This window comes from Sorex araneus, chromosome 1 (genome assembly GCF_027595985.1).
Source record: "Sorex araneus isolate mSorAra2 chromosome 1, mSorAra2.pri, whole genome shotgun sequence".
Classification (NCBI taxonomy): Eukaryota; Metazoa; Chordata; class Mammalia; order Eulipotyphla; family Soricidae; genus Sorex; species Sorex araneus.
The window spans coordinates 379298819-379324808 of record NC_073302.1 but is presented as its reverse complement, the minus strand read 5'-3'; the positions used below and the strand labels follow the sequence as shown (position 1 = coordinate 379324808).

The 25990-nt window shown below is 37.7% G+C and overlaps 1 protein-coding gene and 1 pseudogene across 2 annotated transcripts in view; both read right to left on the bottom strand.

Annotated features, from left to right (window-relative positions):
* The window catches only part of THSD7A (thrombospondin type 1 domain containing 7A), a 465946-nt gene that overhangs the window by 65444 nt on the left and 374512 nt on the right, over positions 1–25990 (bottom strand). For both annotated transcript variants that reach the window (XM_055121051.1, XM_055121083.1), the window contains exons 11-13: positions 25301–25404; positions 5780–5974; positions 4296–4559 (exon numbers count right to left, since the gene is read on the bottom strand). In XM_055121051.1, the coding sequence (XP_054977026.1) occupies positions 4296–4559; positions 5780–5974; positions 25301–25404 (563 nt within the window). The remainder of the gene's footprint in view (positions 1–4295; positions 4560–5779; positions 5975–25300; positions 25405–25990) is intronic.
* LOC129400848 (mediator of RNA polymerase II transcription subunit 28-like) lies at positions 16023–16554 on the bottom strand (annotated as a pseudogene).

The following is a 25990-nucleotide window of genomic DNA, read 5'->3' as shown; positions in this document are numbered from 1 at the left end:
TAAAGAACAATGCTTTTGTAAACTCATCTGTAGGGACATGTTTAAGAGATTACTATAAGTGTATCCCCATGATATATTATGGTTCTAAATGTGGATGGTACTATAATTCATGTTTTCTTCACTATATAATAAAACTGGAGAAGTACCAATAGAGAAGTTATTTGAGCAAGATTTTAAGGTAACTACTATCTTTCTTTCTAGTGATTGGACTAAGAAATCTTAGGTGAATCTTAGGCTTACCTCTTTGAAGAAAGGAAGATAATTGTCCAGTGTTCTCAAATATGTGATACTGTGATTCAGGTTATTTTCCTATAAATTAAGCTAGTTCTACTATAAAAATATAAGGATATTAAGATGGGAAATATTATTTTTGACCAATTATAATAAGACTTAGATGTAGAACTCACTAAACATGTAGAACACACTACATACTTAAATCAAAGGTGACTATTATTCATAAACTTCTAGCAACTTAATTATCAAACAAATTTTAAAAACATTTTTGGGTGTACATCTGGTGGTATGCTCTGTGTTTACTCTTGGTTCTGTGCTCAAAGATCACTTTTGAGGGTGCTCAGAGAACCATATATGGTACTGGGTATAGACCCAGTTTGACATCATTCAAAGCAAGCACCTTACCTGCCTTCTGTACTATCTCTCTGACTCAACCTATCTTTTAATAAAAAAAAGTGTGTGTGCCTGTGTGTGTGTTTGTGTCTGTGTGTGTTTGTGTCTGTGTGTGTCTGTGTGTCATGGGGGTGGGAGGTAGCAGAGAGATGGTACAGGAAAAAAGATGCTTGTTTTGCATGTAGGAAACTCCAGTTTGACCTCTGGCTCTGCATATTGTCTTCCAAGAACCAGCAGGAGTCACTTCTGAGCACAGAAAGATAAATACCCCATGAGTACCATTGGTGTACCCTGATCCCAAGATCCTTACCGTGGGAAGGATGTGTTCTACCACTAAGCTACATACCATATTGTTTCTTCTCTGCTTGTTGATGACATTTTTGACTACATGACAAATACTGAATGTTTGGTGATTAGAATTCTATCTCTCACTAAAACAGAAAAAAAGGTCATAGCAGTTTATTTTGAATTGCAAAAGACTCCACAGAGTAAAAAGTACTCCCGAAGACAAAAATAACAAGAGTGCAAGCACTGCATTTCCTGATTTTAAACTATGCTTCAAAGCTGCAGGATTCAAAATGGCATTGTACTAGAATAAATACAGATACACAGGACAATGGAGCAAAGTTGAGCGTCCAGAAATAAAATCACATAATTAAAAACAAATAATTTACAAAGAAGAAGACAAGAGTTTACAATGAATGGTTCAAGGAAAGTTTCTGCATATATGGTAATTAAGAAAATTGGACAGCCACATGCAAAAAGCATGAAACTAGCCCACTGTCTATTTCCACGCATAAAAATTACTTCAAAAGCACTAAAGATATTGATCTAAGACCTGAAAGAAGCAAATAAAAGATAGTATATTCAAGTACCTTGAAATCATAGATGTATTTAGAGATTCAACTCCATTGGTAAAGGAAAAATAATAAATAAAAAATAAAATCACATCAAAAATTCTATACAGTGATAGAACTTACATCAAATTGAAATGATATTCTACCAAGTAAAAAATATTTTCACATTATATGTCTGAGAATGGCTTACTATTAAAAATGCACCAAAAACCTCATAAACTGCAATAATAAAATAAAAACCTGATTTTTAAAAAAGAGACTTTGAATAGGCACTTATGCAGAGAAGATATACTGATTGCCAGCAAGTACACAAAAAGATGTTCGTCATCTTTTAGTTTTGGTAAAGGCAAGTTCCAACAATTAAGGAATATTACCTCTTAAATGAAAGGATAGTTAATATTCAAAAACACAAGAACCAACACTTCTGAGATAGAAGGAACTCATAAATTATTCCCTGGGATTTATATTCATATTGAGAATGTAAATTGGTACAGCCATTATAGAAAAATAGAGAGGGTCAGAGAGATAATGGGGTGGTTAAGGTGCTTGCCTTACATAGGGCTGACCCAGGTTCGATCCTCAGCATGTCATGTGATGCCAGGAGAACAACCAAGAAAGATCACTGAGTTTAGAGCCATGAGCAATCCCTGAGCACTTCTAGGTGCAACCCCCAAACCAAAAATAAAATAAATAGAAATTAAATATAAAAACCTGGGTTCTATACCCAGTATCATGTATGCTTCTCTGACCACCATCAGGAGTGAACTCTGAGCACAGAACCAAGAGTAAACACAGAGTATACCACCAGATGTATATATCACCGTATCACTGTCATCCCACTATTCATTGATTTGTTTGATTGGGTGCCAGTAACATCTCCATTTGTCCCTGTCACGTGCTAGTTTAGCCCAATGGCATCTACTAGCTCCAGGAACATGAAAAGCCTCAAACTGTTCATTCAGGGTCCCAGTGAAGAAATCTGACCATCATGTAGGTGGGCGGCCACGTGGTCTTTTGATGTCCTGTGCAATTCAGTTGGCAAAAGTTCTAGGCCAGCGGTCATCTCTAAGTCTCATTACATGTCTGGCCCATCTGATTTTTGACGCCTTGGCAAATGACACAACGTCCCTGATTCTTGACCGCTGATGGAGATTGAAACTCCAGATTCCTTCTCTCACTTGAGTGAAGTGTGATAGTCCTAGTATAGCTCTTTCGATTCCTCTCTGGGATACCCGAATAGCGTTCTCATCCTGTTTTCGTAGGGCCCAGGTCTCTGCAGCATGTGTTAGTGCAAGTAGAAAGGTGGAGTTGAAAAGATGTGCCCGGAGCTGGAGGTTCTTTTTTTTTTTAACTTCTTCTTCGACGTTCTTGAAGGCGCTCCATGCTGCTCTCTTCCTCCTGTGCAGTTCTGGCACCAAGTCATTCCTCATGTTGAGTTCTTGACCCAGTACACATAGCTGCTGCATTAGGAGATGTTCGTTCCATTGAGAGTAAATGGAACATCAGGGACTAATTCGTTTTTCATAAACATTGTTTTGTTGAGATTCAGCTGCAGTCCTACCTTTCCACACTCACGGCCGAAGTCAGCCAGCATTTGTGCCGCTTGGTTAGTGTTTGGTGTTATTAGAACAATGTCAGACGTACACCAGATGTACACCCAAAGATGTTTTTAATATTTGTTTGATGATTAAGTTGCTAGAAGTTTATGAATAATAGTCATCTTTGATTTAAATATTTAGTGAACTCTACAAAACCCCGAATGAACAGTTTGAGGCTCTCCGTCTTCCTGGAGTGAGCAGATACCATTGGGCTACACTAGCACGCAACAGGAACTAATGGAGACATTACTTGGCACCTGCTTGAGCAAATCGAAGATCAATGGGATGACAAGTGACAAGTGACAAGTGACATATAAATTGGTTATTCTACTTCTGATTACTTGCCTCTCAATACAAAATACTAACTCAAAGAGCTATTTGTACCCTCATATTTGTTTTTTAATCAGTACAATTTCTAAGAACTGGAAAAAAATTAAGAAACTATACAGCTGCATGGATAAAGAAGATGTGGTACATATACACAATGAAAAACTATTCATCTTAAAAAAAGATGAGACACCATTTGCAGCAGCATGAATGGACCTAAAGAATTTTATTTATAATGTAATAAGCAAGACAAAGACAAATACCATATGACAACGGTCAAGTGAAATAAAATGAAAATAAGCTTTAGACTACAAAATCTATAACTGGTTATTAGAAAGGAAAGGAAATGGGAAAATTGGGATGAAAAGAACAATTGCACAGTGAAAGTCAGAACTGGACTTTTAGTCATATATTTATATACATATACATATATCATATATATGTATATATATGTGTATGTGTGTGTTTGTGTGTGTGTGTATACACCCAAAATGCATGTAATGCTGTAATGGAATGCTATTTCAATAAAACATAAATTAAAGTCCATCTAATAAAAATTCATTTTCTATTTGAATTAAAAAATGTTTTCCTCTTTGTTTCTGTACACAGATTTGTTGTAATTGTAGGCATTTTCAAAATAGTCTTACTAAGTCGCAATAGAGATTTTCGCATCATTTTTACCTGTCTGTAGGGCTGTCTTATCACCAAATTTGCAATTTTTACTCAATGAGAAAGTTGTCAAATACAAATAATAAATGTACAGTGTGCTGATTTTCAATTTATAACAAACTTCTGTAATCTTTAATTTCCCTGCTATTTAGAAACATGCACATTTTACCTTTCCCCAATGAAAGCAAATAAAAACCTTAAAGAAAAATTGGATTACCGTGGCTGTTACATCTGGACGTTTCCACGAGCCTGCCATTTTGGTCATAGCATGCCATTGCTTGGTAACGATATCCTTGCCCACATTCTTTGATGTCTCCTTGTACTTTCATCCCTAATAATACTTCCGCTTTTCCCTCTGGTAAAATGCAGTCTGACCAGTTCCCCACAGGCTGTGCATTATATTTGTCACAAGGACAGTACTGAGTCTCAATCAGCGGGTACAAATGAGAATTTTTACATTTTTCTTTCTTCTTACTTTTTCCTGCAAAGGAGAAAGCATCAATTTAAGCTGGAACATATTATTTTTTGTTTTTAATTTTTATTGAACCACCAATAGAGATGCAGGACTGGAGTGATAGCACAGCGGATAAGGTGTTTGCCTTGCACGTGGCTGACCCAGCTCCGATTCCTCTGTCTCTCTCGGAGAGTCCAGCAAGCTACTGAGAGTATCCCACCCGTACGGCAAAGCCTGACAAGCTACCCATGGCATATTTGATATGCCCCAAACAGTAAAAACAAGTCTCACAGTGGAGACATTACTGGTGCCCGCTTGAGCAAATCAATGAAGAACAGGACAACAGTGCTACAGTGCACCATGAGATGCAGTTACAAAGCTTTCATGTTTGAGTTTCACTCATACAGTGATTGAAAACTCATCCCTCTACCCGTGCACATTTTCCACCAAAAGTGTCCCATATTGCCCCTCCCCAACCCTCTCTCTTACCTCTATGGCAGACAATTTCCCCCCTACTCTCTCTACTTTGGGGCATTATACGAATCCATTTCTTAAACTTCCTTTCTTCATTTTTAACCATGTTCAATATGATTCTATAAATAAGGCCTGTTAGTATTGCTTTGGAAAAATAAAACTTTTGTCATATGAAAACAGTAAACTTAGCCTAAAGTATTGATTTGCTGAATTTTATATTCTTCAAAATAATTAACACCTATTCATGGAGCCTGAGAGGTGATACATTGGGTAGGGCACGAATTTTGCACATGGCAGACTCGGGCTTTATCACCACTACCCCGTGTGGTCCCCTGAAACATGTCAGAAGTGATCTCTTAGCACAGGCCCAGGAGAAAGCACTGAGCACTCCTGCATGTGGCCTGAAAAGCAAAAGAAAATCCTCTCAAATGTTCATGTACTTTTATTGAATAAGAAATATGACATAACATAAATTTATCCCCTAAGTTGTGTCAAAATACAGGATGGAAAGAGAGATAGAAAAGAAGAATAAACAAGAAAATAATGTACCACCATGTTCCCAAGGCTACTTTTTCTTTCTACTGGCCATACATAATGCATCTCTCATTGACAACTTTCATGAAAAAAATACATGTATCAGTAAAAAAGGAACAATAAGGCATATTCAGGCATTGTCCAAATGCATTTTCAAAATCTTCTTGGTTTGACTGTTATTATGTTTTCTACCTTGCCAATGATTGGCTTTGGCATCCCAATATCCCAATTATTCTTACCAACAATCGTGCGCTTTCTGGTCCTAATGGCTCCACAGTCTCCATTGCAGGAAGAAAACTTGGACCAGCTGGTAAACTGACAGTCATCTTGGCAGGGGATCTGGCAGGCTTGGGTGAGGGCTGGCACAGGGCCTGCATACCCGAGGCATTCGTGGATGCCAGCCTGCCCTCCATCTTGCTTCCGACAAGTAATGGCTACAGGGAAAACATAAAGCTGTTTACAACAAATGAAAATGTCTATGTCTCCCTGTAATTCAGGAATAAACCCACATTTCTTGCACAATCATAGGAATCCTGTTTTAAACGTTTATTTGCCACAGAAATATGATAGGGAGTTTCTAATAACCACAGTAGTCATTACATTGATCCTATAGGCTATTCATAATAACAGATAACTCTCAATGCTTTTTTGTGACACAAAAAAAGGTCCTCCAACACACACACATTTAGCAGTTATTAGATGCTATTAAGGATTTCAATTCACATGTGGAGTATATTTAGGAATTAATTATTTAGGAGTTGAATAAATAATATATAGGCTCTGATAATAGCTTACTTTGAACACAGACTATTCGTAGAGCGACTGCAAGATGCTACATACCTCTATAATCTGTTTCTATTTCACTAAACACTGTAGGATTTCTATATAGACCATTTCTGCCATGGTCTTTATGGCAGAATATAGAATCAAAGGTTTGGGGAAGAGAAGCCACTTGCACAAAAGGCAAGTCTTTAAAAAGATATACAGAATGAATGATTGTTGAGATGGTTTATAGTGGTTAGTGGGGAAAAGTAGTACCATACTCTTCCTTCCCCTCTAGTCTACAAGATTTTCACATGCAGAAATAGTACCACAAAATTAAAAATAAAAATAAAAGCAAAAACTTTCCCTAATCTTCATCATGTCATAAATAGCTTTTCCACTATTAGAATGAACCATATCATGGTCAAACATTTTTTAATTCACCTTTGTTATTTTCCTTATTACTCTACTGAAATATTTGAACCTATGTATTAAACATGGATGTAAAATTCCTTTAAAGAAACTAGTTTTAAAGAGAAAAGGCAAGTGACGCTTAAAAATTCTCTTTTCCCCTTAAGCACTTCTTCTCATTGGTTTTAAAACTAATTTGGTAATTTATTGAGGACACATATGAAACATTTAGACCTTGCCCTTCAAGTTAAGTCTATATTGAGTTAGCCAAAATGGACCTGATCAGATTGATTTACACTGTCTTTTCAGGTTTATGACGTAGGTTGAAATTGCTGCATATTGCCTTGTTCAAGACTCTGTCATGGCACTTTGATTCTAAATGACAGGGAGAGCAGTAAGGGTCTCAGACTAGACACCATTTTCTGGATCTGTATACTAACACTCAACAGCTAGTAGAGCAGGTCTCAGTGACTGGGTATGCAAAAGGGCATCACCAACAATTTAGCATGGAGGATTCTCTGTGTAGGTGAACAAAGCTCGCACCAAATGCTGCCAGTTATGTTTTTGTGCAACTGTAGATGTGTACTCATTCATTTCTTAGCTATAAGTCTTCATTTAGTTTGCAGAACACTGGGCCAGCTGACTAATACACATGAAAAGAAAAGAGCTCCCTGAATTATAGAGATTAGCAAACTCAACAGCATAGGGAGGGAGCAGCATCAGTGAACTCTATGAAGGTGTGACACAAAAAGTGCAAATACACCAATGAGATTCACCATTTGGAGCAGAAAAAATAATAGTTTAAGGTTAAATCTGATTGTAGATGATAACAATCTGGATGGACACCTTTTGTAAAATATTTACACCTTTTATAAAGGAAAACTTCTGACTTAATGGGTTAAGCTGAGGGTCTCGAGTCATAGTGTCTTTTTACAAGCTTTTATTTATTTATTTATTTTGCTTTTTTTGGGTCACACCCAGTGATACAAAGGGATTACTCCTGGCTCATGCACTCAGGAATTACTCCTGGCAGTGCTCAGGGACCATATGGGATGCTGGGAATCGAACCCGGGTTGGCTGCGTGCAAGGCAAGTGCCCTACCTGCTGTGCTCCAGCCCCACTTTTTACAAATTCTTGATGTTTTAAAATGCAACTGTGGATTAAGATCACTACTCTAGGAGGTAATACACAACCATTGGCATCTGAAAGCCCAGGAATGCTACTAAAGTCATAGGTTTTGGGATATCCATTACAGAGCTCCACAACTTTAGGAACTCTATATGGAGAATAAGCATCTATATGGGGAATAAGCATGCACAGTCTTATCTGAAACCCACTAAGTCAAAGAATAATGAGTCATTATGTACACCAAGGAAATACAAGAAAGACTTAGCTAGATGAGTGTAATTACCAAGACTGAATTTTTTTTGGGGGGTCATACCTGGTGATGTACTGGGCTTACTCCTGGCTCTGCACTCAGGAATTATTCCTGGTGGTGCTTGGGGGACCATATGGGATGCTGGAAATTGAACCCAAGGTGGCTGAGTGCAAGGCAGATACCCTACCTGCTGTGCTATTGCTTCAGCCCCAAGACTGAAATTAACTTTGATGGCCAATATACCAAAGACAAAACAAATCATACAGTGTCATATAATCACACTGGTAATATGACAAGTTTTAAAATAATGGCTGCATATCTATAATAGAACTCTAAAATCAAGGAATGAATAAAAAATTAAGCAGATAGATTGGAAGAACATCATCTGTGAACTGATATAGGATAAATCTCTAAGTTATGGTATGCTAATGGAATAATATGATTTTGTATGTCTCTCAACAATTGCTAAGTAGAAAGATACAGGGTTGAGTTCTTGATCATCTTAAACTTGGTAAACTCTGATGGATAGTGGCCAAAATAGCTTAAAGTAGGATATATTTAAAAATATATCTCTCATTTTACCAATCAATCATGACATGTAAGAATCACGAGAAATCTTGATTTTGGAAATAAGCTATTCACAATTTAGAACCCCATGTTGTGAAGTAGGCTGCGCCATTTCTAATCGAAAGAAAGTTACAAAATTAAATTTGGTTCAGAGTAGACCAGACTACTCTTACATGCATCAATATGGTTCTCTCAAGCAATGACTTGAATAGAAAATTTTTATATGCACTTAGAAATTACCTTTATATTTAGCATTAAGCTTCTCACTCACAATTTTACTTCATAGTTGTTCCAACAATATCATTAAGTGACACTAAAAAACCAAAACAGTTTAAAAAAAGAACAACCCACAACCAATTCAACTCTAGAAACAGGTAAACTTATTTTGTGCGGAAATAAAACATTTAAATAAATTCCAATCTCTTTTTTCTACATACCCACTGTACATAAACTCTTAAACACTTCAACTATTTGTAAACCAAAACAGGTAGTTTTCCTATCTGTTCTCAGAAACTCACTCAGTATTAACTCTTCTTAGCAGAAACTTTCGACAGTATATTTCAAATGAATTACCTGTGCAGTGTTATCCAGGTAAGCAGCAACAACACCACTCATACAATACATTGAAAATTTATCATACATCTCAAAATGTTTTTACTCTGACTTAGAGGAAACACAATTTTAACACAGGAATGCAATCTCAAATGAACTTCCTGCTATTAGGGTGAGGAAAATATGAATGTCTAGAAAGGAAAATATTGGGCCTTTTGTTCTTACAAATCTTAAAAATAATTTCTAAGACACTGAATAGAGGGTAGTTTTCAGAGTAGTAAAGAGGTCATGATTATAGAAAACATGCATCATATTAAGCATGGCAAACAAGAGTATCAGAAAGCTGCATGAACTCAGACACACTGCATCTGTATTGACAGATGGAGTGAGATATAATGTGAATGATTTAGCAATTTTTCCTCTGGGCTGAGGCCTTGTTTGAATCCTGTCCTTTGGATAATTCATCCTGAAATCTTATATACATTAAAATAATTATTATAAAGAATGTCTCCGTGTTTAACTTATGTGTCTGATTGTTTCATTTGGAACTGTATGAAACCTGATGAGATATAATAATTTTTATTAAAGTGTTATGACAGATTGTTTACATAATAGTCAGGGGACACCCATGTAATACAATTTGTGCATTGCATATGACTTTGGTTGTGAAAGTTCAGACAATATTGGAAAGATAAGGAAGATGGTTTCCTTGACAAATAAATGGCCTAAAGAAAAAAAAGGAGCTAGAATTGTTTGGTTGAAAGTTGAAAGTGACAAAAATATTTTAGGGCCAAGAGATAGTACAGTGGGTAAGATACTTGCTGTGCTGACGGTTCAGTGCCAAGGGCTGAGGATGACTTGCTGCTTTGGCTTTGTACTGTCAGTGACCTCCAAGTGGTACTCAGAAGGCCATAGGAAGCTGGGGAGTGAACTGGGTCTGGTGCATGCTCCCTGATCCCTCTACTGTCATAGTATCACAACAGTCTCATGGAGACATTCATGAGCACTGATTTGGATAAACTTTACAAACTGACGTTTTTTACACTGTCACTGTCACTGTGAGGACTGGAGCGATAGCACAGCAGATAGGGCATTTGCCTTGCACATGGCTGACCAGGGTTCGATTCCTCTGTCCCTCTTGGAGAGCCCGGCAAGCTACTACCAAGAGTAGTCTGCCCGCATGGCAAAGCCTGGCAAGCTACCCATGGTGTATTCGATATGTCAAAAACAGTAACAAGTTTCACAATGGAGACGTTACTGGTGCCCACACAATTGAAGAAAATTAAACAGAGCCCAGATATTAGAATATATTAAATAGTTACTGGGTTGGGAAGAAAGCTCAATGGGTTACAGCACACGCAGTGCATGCAGGAGTCCTGGATTTGATGCTTAGCACTGAAAGTTATCCTAAGCATAGGCAGAAATGACCCCCGAAGCACTGAGACAGGATTAGCCCCAGAGCACTGCCACAAGGTGTGACCTCAAAAATGTATTAATGATTTGTTTTGTATTCCAATAACTAATTTTTTGGGGGGATGGGCCCTATCCTCTGGCGCTCCTCTTGGGTCACTTAAGGATCACTCCTGGCAATGCTTAGGGGACTCTATGGGGTGACAGAGATGGAACTAGGTTGATCGTGTGCAGGGCAAACATCTTACCTCCTGTACTATGTCTCCAGTCTCAATAATGCTAATTTTATAATGAAAATAGTTATATATATCATGTATTTAATTTGGAAGTAGCTTTGTAATAATTTAAGTGAATTTTTATTTAATAGAGGCAATAATCTACTGTGTTCAAGAAGGGCCATGGGGATCAAACTCAAGGCCTCACATGTACTAGGCACTGTCTTTATCACTTCAGTTATGTCACCAGTCCAGTAAAATACTCCAGCCAAATCTTTTTAAGTCTGTAAATTACTGCAATTGATTAAGAATGGCAACTTGCTAAAAATATTTGAGTGAGTGATGACTGTACGACTGGTACTTATTAATCTCTCTACTTCTGTGCATCTTTGACACCTTCCATAAATTTAAATTACAAAGATTAACAGAGATTTAGCAGACTAAGAAGAGTTCATGGCAAAAAAAGTTTTCTTGGAAGCTGAATTTTGAACTATGTTTTAAAGAGAATAATGAGCGTTTCTGAAATGAAAGGGAATAGACAGAACTGGCTGGAGCTCAGAGGACACAGAAATCGTGTTATGCATATAAGAGTATGTAAATAGCAGGCTACTGATGCAGGGCCGAGGAGAATCTAATCGAATTCAGAATGCAGTGGTTCATCTTCATTTCCTTGAGGAGTGAAACTCCCTTTTTATTCAGGATGCACAGCGGAGCAGCTCTATTGGTCTGCAGATTATCCTTCTGTATGTAAAGCCATGTTGCCATGTCTTTTGAATAATCAGAGTGAAATAAATTACCGGATCTAAAACATGCATAGTGAAGTTCATTACAGAAAGCAGAGTCATCTCAATGCCCTTGTGCAGTGGAAGCTCTTGTGCTATATCTAACACATCGAACAAAGAGTTCGAGCAGCTCTGAGAACTTATTTATTAAAATGAAGGATGTTAATATGACTAATCCCACAGCAACAGAATCTGGGTGGCACAAGAGACAAAACATGGTCAGCTGATTGAGTGATTAGCTGAGTGAGCTTTGCTGTAGTGTTAAGAAAAAAAAATGACAACAGAAGAATGAATCATGTAGAAATGAAAAAGAAAGGGCTTAATGTGAATGGGGGCTAGTTACCAAGAGACCTAATTGTGGTTTGGAATAAGAGCAAACCTATAAATAATGCAAGAGGGCTTCAGTTGTTTACTAGGTTGTATGTAATGATCCTGGTCCTTCTCTGCGTAAGAGAGATTTTTACTGACAAGTTTGCCAAATTACACTTCCTAATTACACAGTTTGTGACTGGAACTATGGCAGACTGGATATAAATGCTTTTTATTTTTATTGATCCTAAATAGTTACCAATGATTCCAAGTCTCCTTGATGCTCGTAATAAATGTGCAAGCCTTTGTATGAGGACTTACTGGGAAATAATAATCAGCTCCCCGTGGAGTAGCTCAGACTGAGCAAGGTTAGTTAGATTCCCCACTAGGGATCTGGATGGGTTAACTAACTGCATCACAGCAAATAGGGCATTGAGGAACTATCACAGTCAAATCACGGTGCCAACTTTATTTTATGAGCTATTTTAAAAACTAGCAAATGCTAATCAGCATTTTATGACGGGGCTCTGGGAGAAATATACAACAAAATTCAGGCCCCTCCCAAATTAACTAGAAGTTATAGGAAACTATATTAAAAATAGGACTAATTCTAGACATTTTAAATAATAATTTATGTAAGTGAAAGTATAATGACATTGGGTGGTGGCTTGTAAATCTATCAGCCAAAGGAAAGTTGGCTGTGTAAAATTTTATCTGTGTAAAATTTCTTTAAACTTCTTTGTTCTTTACTAGGTAGTTCTTTTTATAATCCTACCCATGTCCTTCCTGTGCATAACAACCTCTTAAAACTAATAGATTAATGTGAATTTCTGAGATAAATTCACCCGGATAGCTCAATATCACCTCAAGAATGCCACTGAACTGCAATCTTTTTACTTTTCAATTTTATTTCTTAATTTATTTAACTATGAAAATTGATTTTACTGGGCAAGAGTGATGATACAGAACATAGGGTGCTTGTCTTGCATGTGTCGGAATTGAGTTCAATCCCTGGAACCTCATATGGTCCCCCACGCCTGCAGGGTGGGATGCTTGAGCTTAGAACCAGGAGTAAAGCCTTGAACACAGCTGGATATGGCTCAAAACGGCTCAAAACCAAGAAAGAAATAGATATTACCTGCTTTTAAAAATTTTTCAAAAATTGTGGCCATTAAAATAACACATGTCTCTGGCAACCGTAACTCATATTCTAATTCCTGGATAAATGCTTGAATTGACAGTTCGACTACCAGGAACTAGGGCAGAGAAGCCTGCATGAGAGGTGGATCTGGAGGTCACTTCCCCAAATACAACTACACTGAAAGAGTTGCTTTGAATGAGGTGAAATTCTAAGTGTCCAGAGAAAATGCTGGCAGGTGAACCGGTTTAAGTGATGGATGTTCCAGTGTTAAACTTTTAAGAAGAAAGTAAAGTAGAAGTTAAGGGAAATAATGATGTTAAGACTTCTATAATTTAACAAGAAAAATATAGTTAATAGCATCAAAAAAAAATAGGGAGAAGAGATGAACAGAAATTTCCTCAAAGAAGACATATAAATAGTCAATAGGTATTTGAAAAAAAAATGCCCTGCATCACTTATCATTCAATAAATAAAAATCAATAACAACAAAACATTAACAACATATCAGTAAGACTGGAACACATCAAAAAAGAAGTAAAACAACCAGAGTTGGCATGGATATGGGAAAAAAGAAATCATCATTCACTGCTGGTGACACCGTCGACTACTTCAACTTTTTGGAAAAGTTTTCAAAGAGCTAAGAATTGACTTTTCATAAGATTCAGCAATTCCACTTCTGGTCATAGATTCTGGGCCCAAAACATCTGAAAGGACATTTGTGCTCCTAAATTCACTGTAGCACTATTTACAACAGCCAAGGTCTAGAAACTACCAAAGTGTGTAAGAACAGATAACTGGATTAAAAAAAATCTATGGTATTTATACACAACATACTATATTTTGCTGGAAGAAAAGATAAAATCATGCAATTTGCTGCTATATGAGGATGAATCTGAATCTGGATGTGCTGACTGAAGTTAGTCAGAAGAGGAGGATAGGAAGACAGGAAGAGGAACAGACACAGAATGATCTCTCTCATATACAGATATAAGGAAACATGGCAATGAAATAACAAACAGCCAAAGGCAACAGAACCTGATAAGTGAGTCCAGTACTGAGCTTACCATGGCGTAGGTAGAGGATGGAAAGGTGTGATAGAGTGATGGTGGTGGCAGCCGTAGAGAACCATGAGATAATGGTGGAGGAAGTGGATGCTGAGGTGAAGAATGCAGTGTAAGAACACAGTATGCATGAAACTCTATAATTCACAGTATTATAAATCATAATGCCTGAATGTTTAAGAAAATGATGCTAAGGCTATTCACATAATTTAAGTCACTTAGAGATTTAATCATAAATTTTTCACACAAAGTAGCAGCATGAAGTGAGGAAAATATTTAAATATTTATACCTCATAATTTAATTTTATAGAGGAAAATTAAACATTTTTTAATTTTCATTTTAGTTTTTCTTCTCTTTATTCCTGAGAAATTCTCTATTATTGAAATATTACCTAAAATCTGTTTCTATAGGGTTTAAGTCCAAAATCATAAGGCTGTTAGTTTCTAATAATCAGATTAACAACCTTCAAAGCATGTGACTAAAAACAGTTTCTAAATGCTTTAACTTATATGCACATTCTGATGGAATTTATTGTCCTCAACTATTCATGTTACATGCATACAAACAAAAACAATGTGCATGTATATAAAAAAATGCAATTTCCTACACACCAAGGGGAAACTATGTAGCCTCTGTGTGTGTGTGTGTGTGTGTGTGTGTGTGTGTGTATTCAGTATGAGAGGGAAGCATAGAGTCCACATAGATGGACTCTTATGAGTGATGCAGATACATATCACAATTCTGAGGTAGAACAAGACTGGTAAGCCCTGTGTCCTGGGGTGTAGCATGAAGGGCTCCCAAGTTTTGGGGGTCATGTGGCATCCATGCCAGAGTAGTGGATGACAGTGAGTACATCATTGAGAGGTGGTCAACTGTGGAGAGAACAGAGCAGGCATCACAGAAGATATTGGAGCACCGTGTGGGTCTAAGGCTGAAAGGAAGAGACTATAAAAAAGGAAAATCTCATCCAAAGAGAGCCAGACAACAGATGTCTGTTTCTCAATGAGCATCCCATGGGCCCATGTAACCAAGCACACAGTATAATGCCATCCTGCTGCTGGGGCTCCACATGCTGGCTACGAAGATCTGTCATGAGCTCAGGGCACCTGGCAACCCACCTCCAATCCCAAGGCAAAGGTCTCTTGGAATCGACACCCTTTAGTAACAAGAATCTTCTTCAACAACAACAACAAAAGCAACCCCCAAAACAAGCCAACACAACTGTCAAGCCCACAGCCAGCCCTGTACAGAGTGGCCCTGCCAACTGACACTCTGGGGCACATTGCAGCTCCTCCTACACACATTCAAACTGAAGAAAGAAGGCAATATTGTACCAAATACAAGCTCGCTCCAAATCAAGGTCAGCTGAGGATCCCACTCAGCAATGCTATTCTAAGCTGGGAGAATGGACACACACTCAGGCTCAAAGAGCTGCAAACACAGTGGCATTAGACTCCTCTTCCTTGAGGTGGTCCCAAGTCTGGGCACGGCAAACTCACCTATTCCTAGCCCCACAGAGAAAAGCCAAGAAAGGTCAACAACCAAATCCCTCATCTCAATCCACAGCTAGCTCATACTAACCCACATACCAACTAGAAACACAAAAAATGTGAGTCATACAAAAACTAAAACCACCCCAAAGCCTCCAATAACTAACACTGAAACTTGAATAAAAAACAACATCAACAAAAAAGGGAGGGAGTACTTGGTTTGCTAAAGCTAAAGGCATTTTATAATCTATTCACAAAATAATAGCTTGTAAAACTAGCTTGTGTTTACAGGTGGGACCATAAAAATCAACTCCTGCTGTGGCAGAGTTCTTCCCAAGCACCCCATAAGTGAAGTCTGGCTCTGCAGTGTTGCTGGGTACACTCCCATCCCTCAGCACGCCCCTCAACTTGGCTTTATGGGGGCAGGATGAGGGCAAAGGCCTGCTCCAGGAAGACCAGGGAGCCCAGCAAAAGCAGGGGCTAATTTTACTGCTCCCTGATGTCCTCTGGCACCTACTGCCAGGCCTGCAGCTTCTTTGAGTGCTTCTGGACAGGAGCATCCTTCCTACCCCTCCTCCCCCAGCTCTGACACATCCTCTTGGGGGACTTGCTCTGGTTTCTGCACAGAGAACTGCAATCTTTTCTGTAGGAACAAACACTCTGCCTATCTGGCAATATCCAAAATCATCTCGATAACCCCGATGAACACCCATGCGAATTTCTTCCTGGTCGGTGGCATTTTCATAGTCCGGACTCACAAGATAAACAAAGCAAGAATTGAAAGAAGACTTCATCTCACCCACCAGTATGTTGACGGAAGTTCCAGAAGCACATGCTGTGGAGTGAAGGAGAGAGGCCTGGCCAGGGAGCTCTGTGGGAACAGCTGGGTGCCCAGCGGAGCAGCTGTTTCTGAAAGGGTGGCGGGCCTTTTGCATTTTCTTAGACTTTGATAAATTTCTGAACAAGTAAGTGATACAAGGTGAGGATTCTCAAGGTCAGGAGAATCCCTGCTACTCAGGCCTGTTATTTATGTCTTAAATATTTTTGTGCTCCAGATTGGAGAAGACATCCAAATTATCCTTGCCTAGATATATAGGGATGGACATGAGAACTTAGTGACAGGTCAGTAGTACAATAGACAGATTCCTTGGCAGGCAAGGACACAGAGGAATGGGAGATTACTAGGTAGGGCTAACCCTGGGGATTATTAATTCTACTGCAGTCTCCTGACAGGTACACATTTTGTAAATTATATAGAACTAGAGATCCGTTCACATGAAGAGCATATTTGAAGTTATTTTTTGAAAAGTAGAAGCTTTTGTTATGATCCTTTTGCATCGAACACAGTATAAATGTGTCACAAAATAAGACAATAATATCAAATACATACATTTTAAGTAAACATATAAATATTTTATTTTCAATATATACTTGAGTAAAATACATACATATCAGATAGTAGTGATTGACATTGCTCCTTAGGGAATGTATAGAATGAAAAGAAGTAAAATGTCCAAAATTGCCATTATTATGGGTCATGTACTTTATCCTTGAAGTGTAGTGGTAACTCTAGTTATAGATATTATTGTTGGGTTTCCAATATATAGTTATTGACATTAATTTAACCCTTTAAGTGCTTTCTGAACTGCAGAAATATGAGTAGAAAGAAAAGACAATAGAGGTTACAAGTCTGTTTAAACATGATACACAAGTGAGTTGACTAGCATAAAACACAATCTAAATTGCTTGTTTACATAAAAATTAAGCAGAATATGAACCTATCTGTGTTGTTTATTGATAGTATTACAGAAATTATATATATTTAAAGGCTCCCTAAAGTTTCTCTAAGAGATTTAAAAGTGATTCAAATTGTAGAATTGCCAAATCTTGTTAATTATTCCTTTAAACTCCCCGTTTCTGCTATCTATATTAATATCCTACATTATTAAATAGAATAACTTGGAATACATAATTTTTAATATTCAAAGTCTTGCTGTGCCATGTGAGGACACAATAAGAAGACAGTTATTAAGTCAAGAAGAACTCTTACCAGGAATGGAATTGGACAATATATCAAATGTCCAGTGTCCACAATGTGAGAAATACATTCCTGACTAAGTCAGTCTATGGTAATTTGTTACAGCAGACAAGCAGACAGATATAACTGTTTTATAAAAAATAGTACATTATAATTTTTTTGTGATATTTTATTGCAGCCACGTGACATCTTATAGCCTAGTTATCCCTCTTGGAGAACCTGGCAAGCTACCGAGAGATTCTTGCCTGCATGGGAGAGCTTGGCAAGCTCCCTGTGGCGTATTCATATGCCCAAACCAGTAACAATGATGGGTCTCATTCCCCTGACCCTAAAAGAGCCTCCAATGGAGCACTGTTGGGAAGGATGAGTAAAGAGAGGGTTCTAAAATCTCAGGGTTAAAACGAATGGAGACGTTATTGAGACCACTTGAGAAAATCAACCATCAATGGGATGATGATGATGATGATTTTATTTTATAAAAATGTCTAATATCTTATAGAAACTGCTCATGAATAAGAAAATATTCTGTTCATAGTAGTGTGGCTCAAACAGTTTAGACAAAATTGGATAAAAAGTTACTGGCTATTCTAAGAATTAATAAAAAGTTTAGTCTCACCACTATTTTCCCTTTCCATTCAAATTTAATTGAATTGGGTCATAAGAAAATACATCCCATATATTTAAAAAATTTTCATAAGTATATTTATTTTCCTTTAAAACATTCCATTTTCTTATGTAACATATCTAAAAGAATTTTTATTCAGTTTTGAAAAATAGAAAATTCAGGTTTGGTTAAGACTGTATTTACTAAATTCAAGTGGAATTTCTAAATAATCTCTGGGTAAGGCTGATTCTCTACTAATTTTCTTTACAATGAGTGTCAGTGTAGAAATTGTCAGCAGTTACAGTTATTTATTAAAGAATTTCTGGGAACTGAATTGCTTTTCTAGTCCTTTGAAGCACAATGGCATTTTTTTTCCTACCCATGAAACAATAGTCCATAGTCAAAATAGTAAAAATGAATTCTGGTTATATTGCCCATACTGTTAAAAGATGACTGAAAGTTCAGATGATTGGATAAAAGAAGGTCTAGGACAGTTGGCTAGTATGTCTGTAAAGGGGACATTAAAAGGGATGAACAAGAAGTTTAAATTTTCAGTTTATTGTTTTAGCTGGTTAACTATGGCATTCCATAAGTGCACTGAACTTCCTGCAAAGAGCCAAAAGCCTGTCAGGGATTGCAAGCAGGAACAATGGACTAGGGTCCTAAAGGGATATCGTTAAAGGTAACTGTTTGTTTCATGGACTCCTGCTATAACTGCTTTTTCTGTAACAATGCTTGCTTTGCTGCACTTGCGTAAACTTACCAGCACCAGAATGTGAGTCGGGGGAGTTCAAAGAAATTATGAAAATGCTTACGAAAGTGCTCAGGCACCAGGATGTGTTTTTTCCCTAATAAAAGGCCAGTGCTTTTGCTGGGAGCCCCTGCTCGTGCCTAGCAGGACAGCCTGCCAGTTGGTGTCAATAAAGACTCCTCCCAATTTTAATATTTTGGTCTCTGGTGGTCTTTTGATCATGACCCCACAACAGGTTTGAAAAATGGTAATTTGTAGGATAAAATTGGTTTGTCCCTCCTCCCTTGCCACAAGGAGTTTAGGTTTAAGTGCTCTGGAGACACTCCCAATCCTTTGTTTGTCTGTAAACTCTTCTCTGCATCCTCCTCCCCAACCAGTTAATCACCTTTTCCCAATCAGATTCTGTAAGATTAGATTCTTCTAAGTATCCTGAACTTGTATTGTAAGTTAGTGCCTTTTGCATAGTTTACCTTAAAGCAATGGCCTTTCTGTATGGACACAAGAAGACAATATTATGCTTTTGTAACTTGGGATTTAATTGGCTTCAAATATTATTCATTCCTGGGCATCTGCTTTCTCCACTTAAGCCTCAGTTGCCCTCAGTTCTTAGCACCCCAAAAGTAGGGTCCCGACGAGGGACAGGATGGATCCAGGGTAAGCGGTGAGTTATGTGCTTCCCTGGCATCCAGATGAACCTGGCCAAAGTGCCTAATTCTTAACTATAAGTTACGAGCTTGATCATAGACAATGCTGTCATGATCCAAAAGACTAGGACCCTGCTGGGGTTAGGAAGATTAACCTGGCCTGAGGACTGTATGGTGAGATGTCCTCAGGAAGAACCAAACTTTATATCTCTTACTGTGCTCATACAGAATGACATTGCTTGAAATATTAGAAATATTAGAAGTAGATTTATTGTAATTATTTAAGTAGATTACTAGCTCACACCCTGACACACCCTTGTTTGGAATCATTCCCTTGTGTGGATCTCATTAGATGAGATTTCCTTTAGATGAGATTTTTGTCAATCTCAAGAAATGGTCTTACCCTTCTTTGTTGATTTGTTGATGTTAAACCCACCTTTGTGCCACCGCCCTATGTAATTTGCTATATAAACTAAGACTGTGGGGCAGAGGGGGCCAGACACAGAAGAAGGAGAGAGAGAGAACGAAATAAACTGATTGAGCAACCAACAAGTTTGGCCTTCTTCCTTCCATCGCCTGCCCTTGACTGACAGCACACGCAGCGGTTCCAGGGCACCGAATGTGGGTGGTGAGACAGAGCCGCCCAGAGAGCCTGAAAGTGCACGCACCCCTCAGCGTGCATTAGTTTTTTGCAGTCATTTAGTATTCTATTTTTCTATAGCATAAAGGGATCAGTCAAGGATTCAAAAACTAAATCATAGTTTGTGGATCATATGAGTATAATGCTTTTTTAAAAAATTAACATTTCATTGAACACAGTCATACACGTTTCTTTAGCTATTGCCATGGCTGCTTTCACAATATAAAAAAATTTCTGAGTAGTTATCATTGGAAGCGTATGTTTCACAAAACCGAACACCGGTCTTAAACAGGAAATATTGGAGTTAAAGAATCATCTGATCATCTCTGATTTGCTGCTTTCTAGTTCTGCTCTATTGTTTCTCAGCAAGTTATAAAATTATTTTTTCTAGTGTATGCTGAAAAGAACTTATTTTGCTGATTCTTACTATGTGGTTCCAGAGTCATCCCTTATTACTTCAACCTTGTCACAACAATATCCTAGCTGGTATCCAGACACAAATGTCTTATCTTTCTAATTTATTCTTTATGTTCCGATAGATAAAGCACTGCTTTCATCAGATCCCTGCTCCCACCACTTATTGAACAAGGTTTAAAATACTGATCCTGACATTTATAGTCCTCTACGAAATCACCCCGGGGGCTCCAGCTCACATCTTCAGAGCTTCAATTTACCTACTCTTTTGTGACACATTTAATGCCATTTTTTAAAACCTCAGATGCTTAGCTGTTATTTTTAAGAACAGACATTGCCTTGTATTTTTTCTCCCTTCTACTTAGTCTATTGTCTTTCCAGTCAGGTTTCTTCTTATCCTTTCATCCTTTTGCTGTTATTATGTATATACATATGCATACATATATACGTATATATATTTTATTATTTTTTTTGCCATGTCCTGGAGTGCTCAGGAAACCATATGTGGTACTGGGGCTTTAACTCAGGTTAGTCCCTAGAAGGCACATACTATCTCCTGTATTATCATCTCCTGACTTCCTTTTAGGTCTTTCTTAATTACTTTGGCTTCAAACTATTGCTTTAGCAATGGATTAGTTTTAGTCTTTCACTTTTATTTGGTGGGTGATTTTACTCAGAGAGCTCATCTCCCTAACCAAATACCATTCATCCTATCCTACATAGATGGGTTTTTCCATACAGACTTCTGAATGCAATCACAGTTGAATGAGTCATTGGAACTGGGAAGTGTGAAGTCTTAGAAAGTACAGGAGAGCTACACCAAAGTCTTTGCTTACTAATAAAAATTTCTAGTACATAATTATTTTAGTCATTAGAAAAACAGTGCTGTCACAGTATCACTGTCATCCCTTTGCTCATTGATTTGCTGCAGCAGGCACCAGTAACGTCTCCATTGTGAAACTTGTTGTTACTGGTTTTGGCATATCAAATATGCTACAGGGAGCTTGTCAGGCTCTGTCATCCGGGCGAGGTACTCTTGGTAGCTTGTTGGGCTCTCCAAGAGGGTCAGAGGAATTCAACCTGGGTCAGCTGTGTGCAAGGCAAATACCCTACTCGCTGTGCTATAGCTGGCAATTTTCAGTCTGATCACATGAAGACAAAGATGAAACAGCAAAAACCTGGTGGGTCAATTATGCAAAATTATGAAAATCATGACCATTAACAAAGAATTTTTTTATTATTAGCCAACAATTCCATGTTTTTAATTCTCCCTTTTATATGTTTCTATAGAAAATAACTCTTAAGAAAAATACTCATTCTCCTGAGTCAATAAGAACAGAGTGTGGAAACTAAAGTGGTTCTGCTGAGCACATTTACATAAAAATCACTTCTTGGGCAGGAAACATAGAAAGAAGCTCTGTATGACACAGTCTGCCTTGCCTGCTGCCATCCCCAGGTCAATTCCTAACACAACGCATTGTTCCCTGAGCAGTTTCAGGTGTGATCCCTGAGCTAGAACCAGGAGTAAGCCCTTAGCACTCACAGGTGTGTCAAGCAACCCAACAAACACTCAGCCCCCCACCCCCCAAGAAAAGAAACAAAACTCTCCCCCAGATAACTCATTATAATAACAAAACAGTTTCCCCTTAGCTATTCAGAACATTGAAAAGACTGTTGAGAGAGGGGGGTGTGTGTGGACAGAGAGAGAGAGAGAGAGAGAGAGAGAGAGAGAGAGAGAGAGAGAGAGAGAGAGAGAGAGAGAGAGAGGAAAGGAGAGAGAGAGAAAGGGAGGGAGGGAGGGAGGGAGGAGGAAGGGAGATAAAGGGAGAGAGGTAGCTTAGCGGGAGGAGGGAGAGGGAGGGGGAGAGAGAGAGGGAGTGAGCGAGAGAGACAGAGACAGAGAGATAGAGAGAGAGAAAGAGAAAGACACAGAGAGAGAGAGAGAGAGAGAGAGAGAAAACCTGACAAAGATGCCAAGATTAGGAAGTCCTGTTTATAAATACAGAGAGGGAGAGGTGCTTGTATTAGGAAACCAAAAATATAACAACCGTAAAGTGAACAGAAAGTATCAATGAGGAGGCCAGATACCTTCCCTCCCAGTCCCCAGAGTGGAAGGGGTCACAGTCTTAGACACTACAAAACAGTCAGGCAGGATGAGGAATGTACCGAAGTTTTCAGATCTGATAATAACAAGATTGCTGATAATCACAGAGATCACAACATGTCAAAAGCAAAAGACTCAGTTAATATTGTTGTTTTTGTGTTTAAGTATAACCTGTGCATACATTCAGAAAGAAGAGTCAGGTCTAACAGAAAAGGAAAAGAAATTATTTAATGAAGACTTCATACTTGTAAAGTGTTGTAAGGATGCATATAGTTACAGCCTCAGAGGAAGGAGATGAATAAACCAAGGTTGAATAGTTTTTAAGTTCAGTGCCTGGAACTAGAGTGGTTTTTCACACGTGTTGCTTCCACCACATCTTAAAATGTTTCTAGTGGTATTTAAAAATAAGCAGCTTTCATAAATTGAACATTAGTTCATTTCACACTTTGGTTCCAGAAGATTATTTTGTATAGATTGTACAATGTGAAAATTGGAAAAAAAAACCCACAGTATCATTTGGTCTAACCTCTACATTTGTTCTTTTTCTTTTTCAGTTAAATTGACTGTGGTCCAGAGAGGAGAGGTCATGAAACAGATTCACGTAGCACTATTTTCATAGTGGGCTAAAACATAGTTTTCTGATTCCCAAACTCGTATGTATTTATAGACTTTGAATGACCCCAAACATATGCAAGTATATTTTGACTCTGGGAAAAACTAGCAGAGTAGAGCGTAACAAGAAGGCATCATATCAATCAACGTCTTAATGAGTGGTGTGAAATGGGGTGAACGCCTTTCAATTCTAAACCTCAAATCTCATTAAATCTAAAGGGAGACAGTTTCAGTCTGAAGTTGATGATTGGAGATACATAATGAAATTATGCAGAAAATAAAATCCTAAAAATCACTAGTTGGTTAATTTCTTTTCTAAATTAAATGTTTCAAATATATACATAAGGGGCTGGAGCGATAGTACAGTGGGTAGTGCTTTTTGCCTTGCATGTGGCCAACCTGGGTTCAATTACCAGCATCCCATATGGTCTCCTGAGCACCGCCAGGAGTAATTCCTGAGTGCAAAGCCAGGAGAAACCCTTGAGCATCTCCAGGTGTGACCCAAAAGGCCAAAGAAAAAATATATACATAAGATTAATAATATGATAACAGAGTATTTGGGGGCTGGAGAGATAGAACAGTGGATAATGTGCTTGCTTTGAATATGTCCAACCCAGGAACACCGCCAGGAGTGATTCCTGAGTGCAAAACCGGGAGTAAAATCTGAGCCTTATCAAATGTGGCAAAAAAAAAAAATGAATCTTTTGATGAAAGAAGTTTTTTATTCCTAAAATTTAAAAAAAATCACTTTTCACAGTAAAGAGGGGATTTAATATCAAAGAAGTAAAAGTGAATTCTGTTTAATATGTTCAGGTTTTACATAATCTTTGAACACATAACTACAGATGAGAGCAAAACATGCTTTGATGAACTAAAGAAACATACCTGTATATTCAATTAATACTGAATAAAAATTTAAGTCAATAGCAGAAAATATACCGTAAAAATCAGTATGAGTGAAGTCAATCAACTATTTCCTCAATACTGAGATTTCTACATGTGTAAACATGTTCCAAATTTTGGGATTTAAGTATTATTCACAATGTCTAGTTACTAATAATGGAAAATTGGAAATATTTCCATCAGTCATTTCAACAAGATTTCATGTTATCTAGTAGTGCAGACAGATTGCAATTCACACATGGCAGGTTTCAAGTACATAAATCTGTCATTTAACAATTAGTCCTGAATATGAACAGAATTGGGGATAATCATAACAATATGAAGGATGTCACTGCTGATATTTTCTAGGCAATCTAGCCAATTATAATATATTCTATATATACCCTGTATGCATTTAAGCAATGATTTAAAATCATAATACTCCTATTGATTGTTAAAGTGACAAGCCAAGTTTTATGACATGCCATGACTCCCAAACTAACAATGACAACAATCACAAAAGTCTAGCTGTGGTATACCTTCTATGAAAAAGCCTCCTGGGGCTGCAGCGATAGCACAGAGGGTAGGGCATTTGCCTTGCACTCGGCTACCTGGGTTCAATTCCCAACATCCCATATGGTCCCCCAAGCACCGCCAGGAGTAATTCCTAAGTGCAGAGCCAAGAGTAAGTCCTGTGCATCGCTGGGTGTGACCCAAAAACCCAAAATAAAGAAAAAAGAAAAAGCCTCCTCAAGAATTTGGTGTGGATATCCTCCAGGTCTGAATGAGGGAAGTGCTGAACCGAAGAACAAAAGGTGCAATGAGAAAAAGACAGTTTTTGTGTTCTAAAGTTAGGGAGACTGGAAGCAGATTCATAGCTACTCTTTCCTGCCAGTTAAGCATGACATCAAAATGATACATTCATCAAAGTGCTTAAGTAATTGAGGCTGGAGAAATTAAAAGCAAATCAACTATGGAACGGGGTCTCTCACCTCTTGCCTGTCGTCCCGGCCCACAGCCTTCTTGTGCCCCAGGGTTGTCCTGTTGCACGCTCCAAGGGACTAACTGGCACCTGCGCCATTTGTGAGTCTTCCACCTTTGAGAAAAAAAGTCCATGGAGAAAATATAAAATACCAGACAAACCACATAGAGAGGCATGGAAACATGAATTTGACTACTGACAATTAGAATTTATTTAAAAGAGCTCTCAGTCCTATCTAAATAAAATTTAGATCTCTATTTGATATTATAAAGGCATTATCAAATACAAAGGTAGTTTTTATGGCAGTGGATACAAGAGTTCATTATTGTAAAATTCTCCAGGAATGGACTCTAAAGACTTTTCAATGATTAAGGTTGCCAGGAGATGTATCAGATAGTCCCAAAATTATGCATTCTATTTAAGCAGGATATTCAAGTAATGAAATTTTATGTAACTCTATACAAGTCAGAAACATTTTGTATAGTGTTTTAATTAGCAATATAGATAGGATAACTCATAAATTTTAATTTCAAACATAATACACATAATAAAAACAAAACCTCCAAAAGAAACATTTGGGCTGATGGTTATCTCTTATGTAAACATACAATTACACTGTCTGTTATCTTAGAATTAAATACAAATACATTAAGATGGCAAATTGTCTATAATTTTTATCTTAAATTAATATTCTATGATC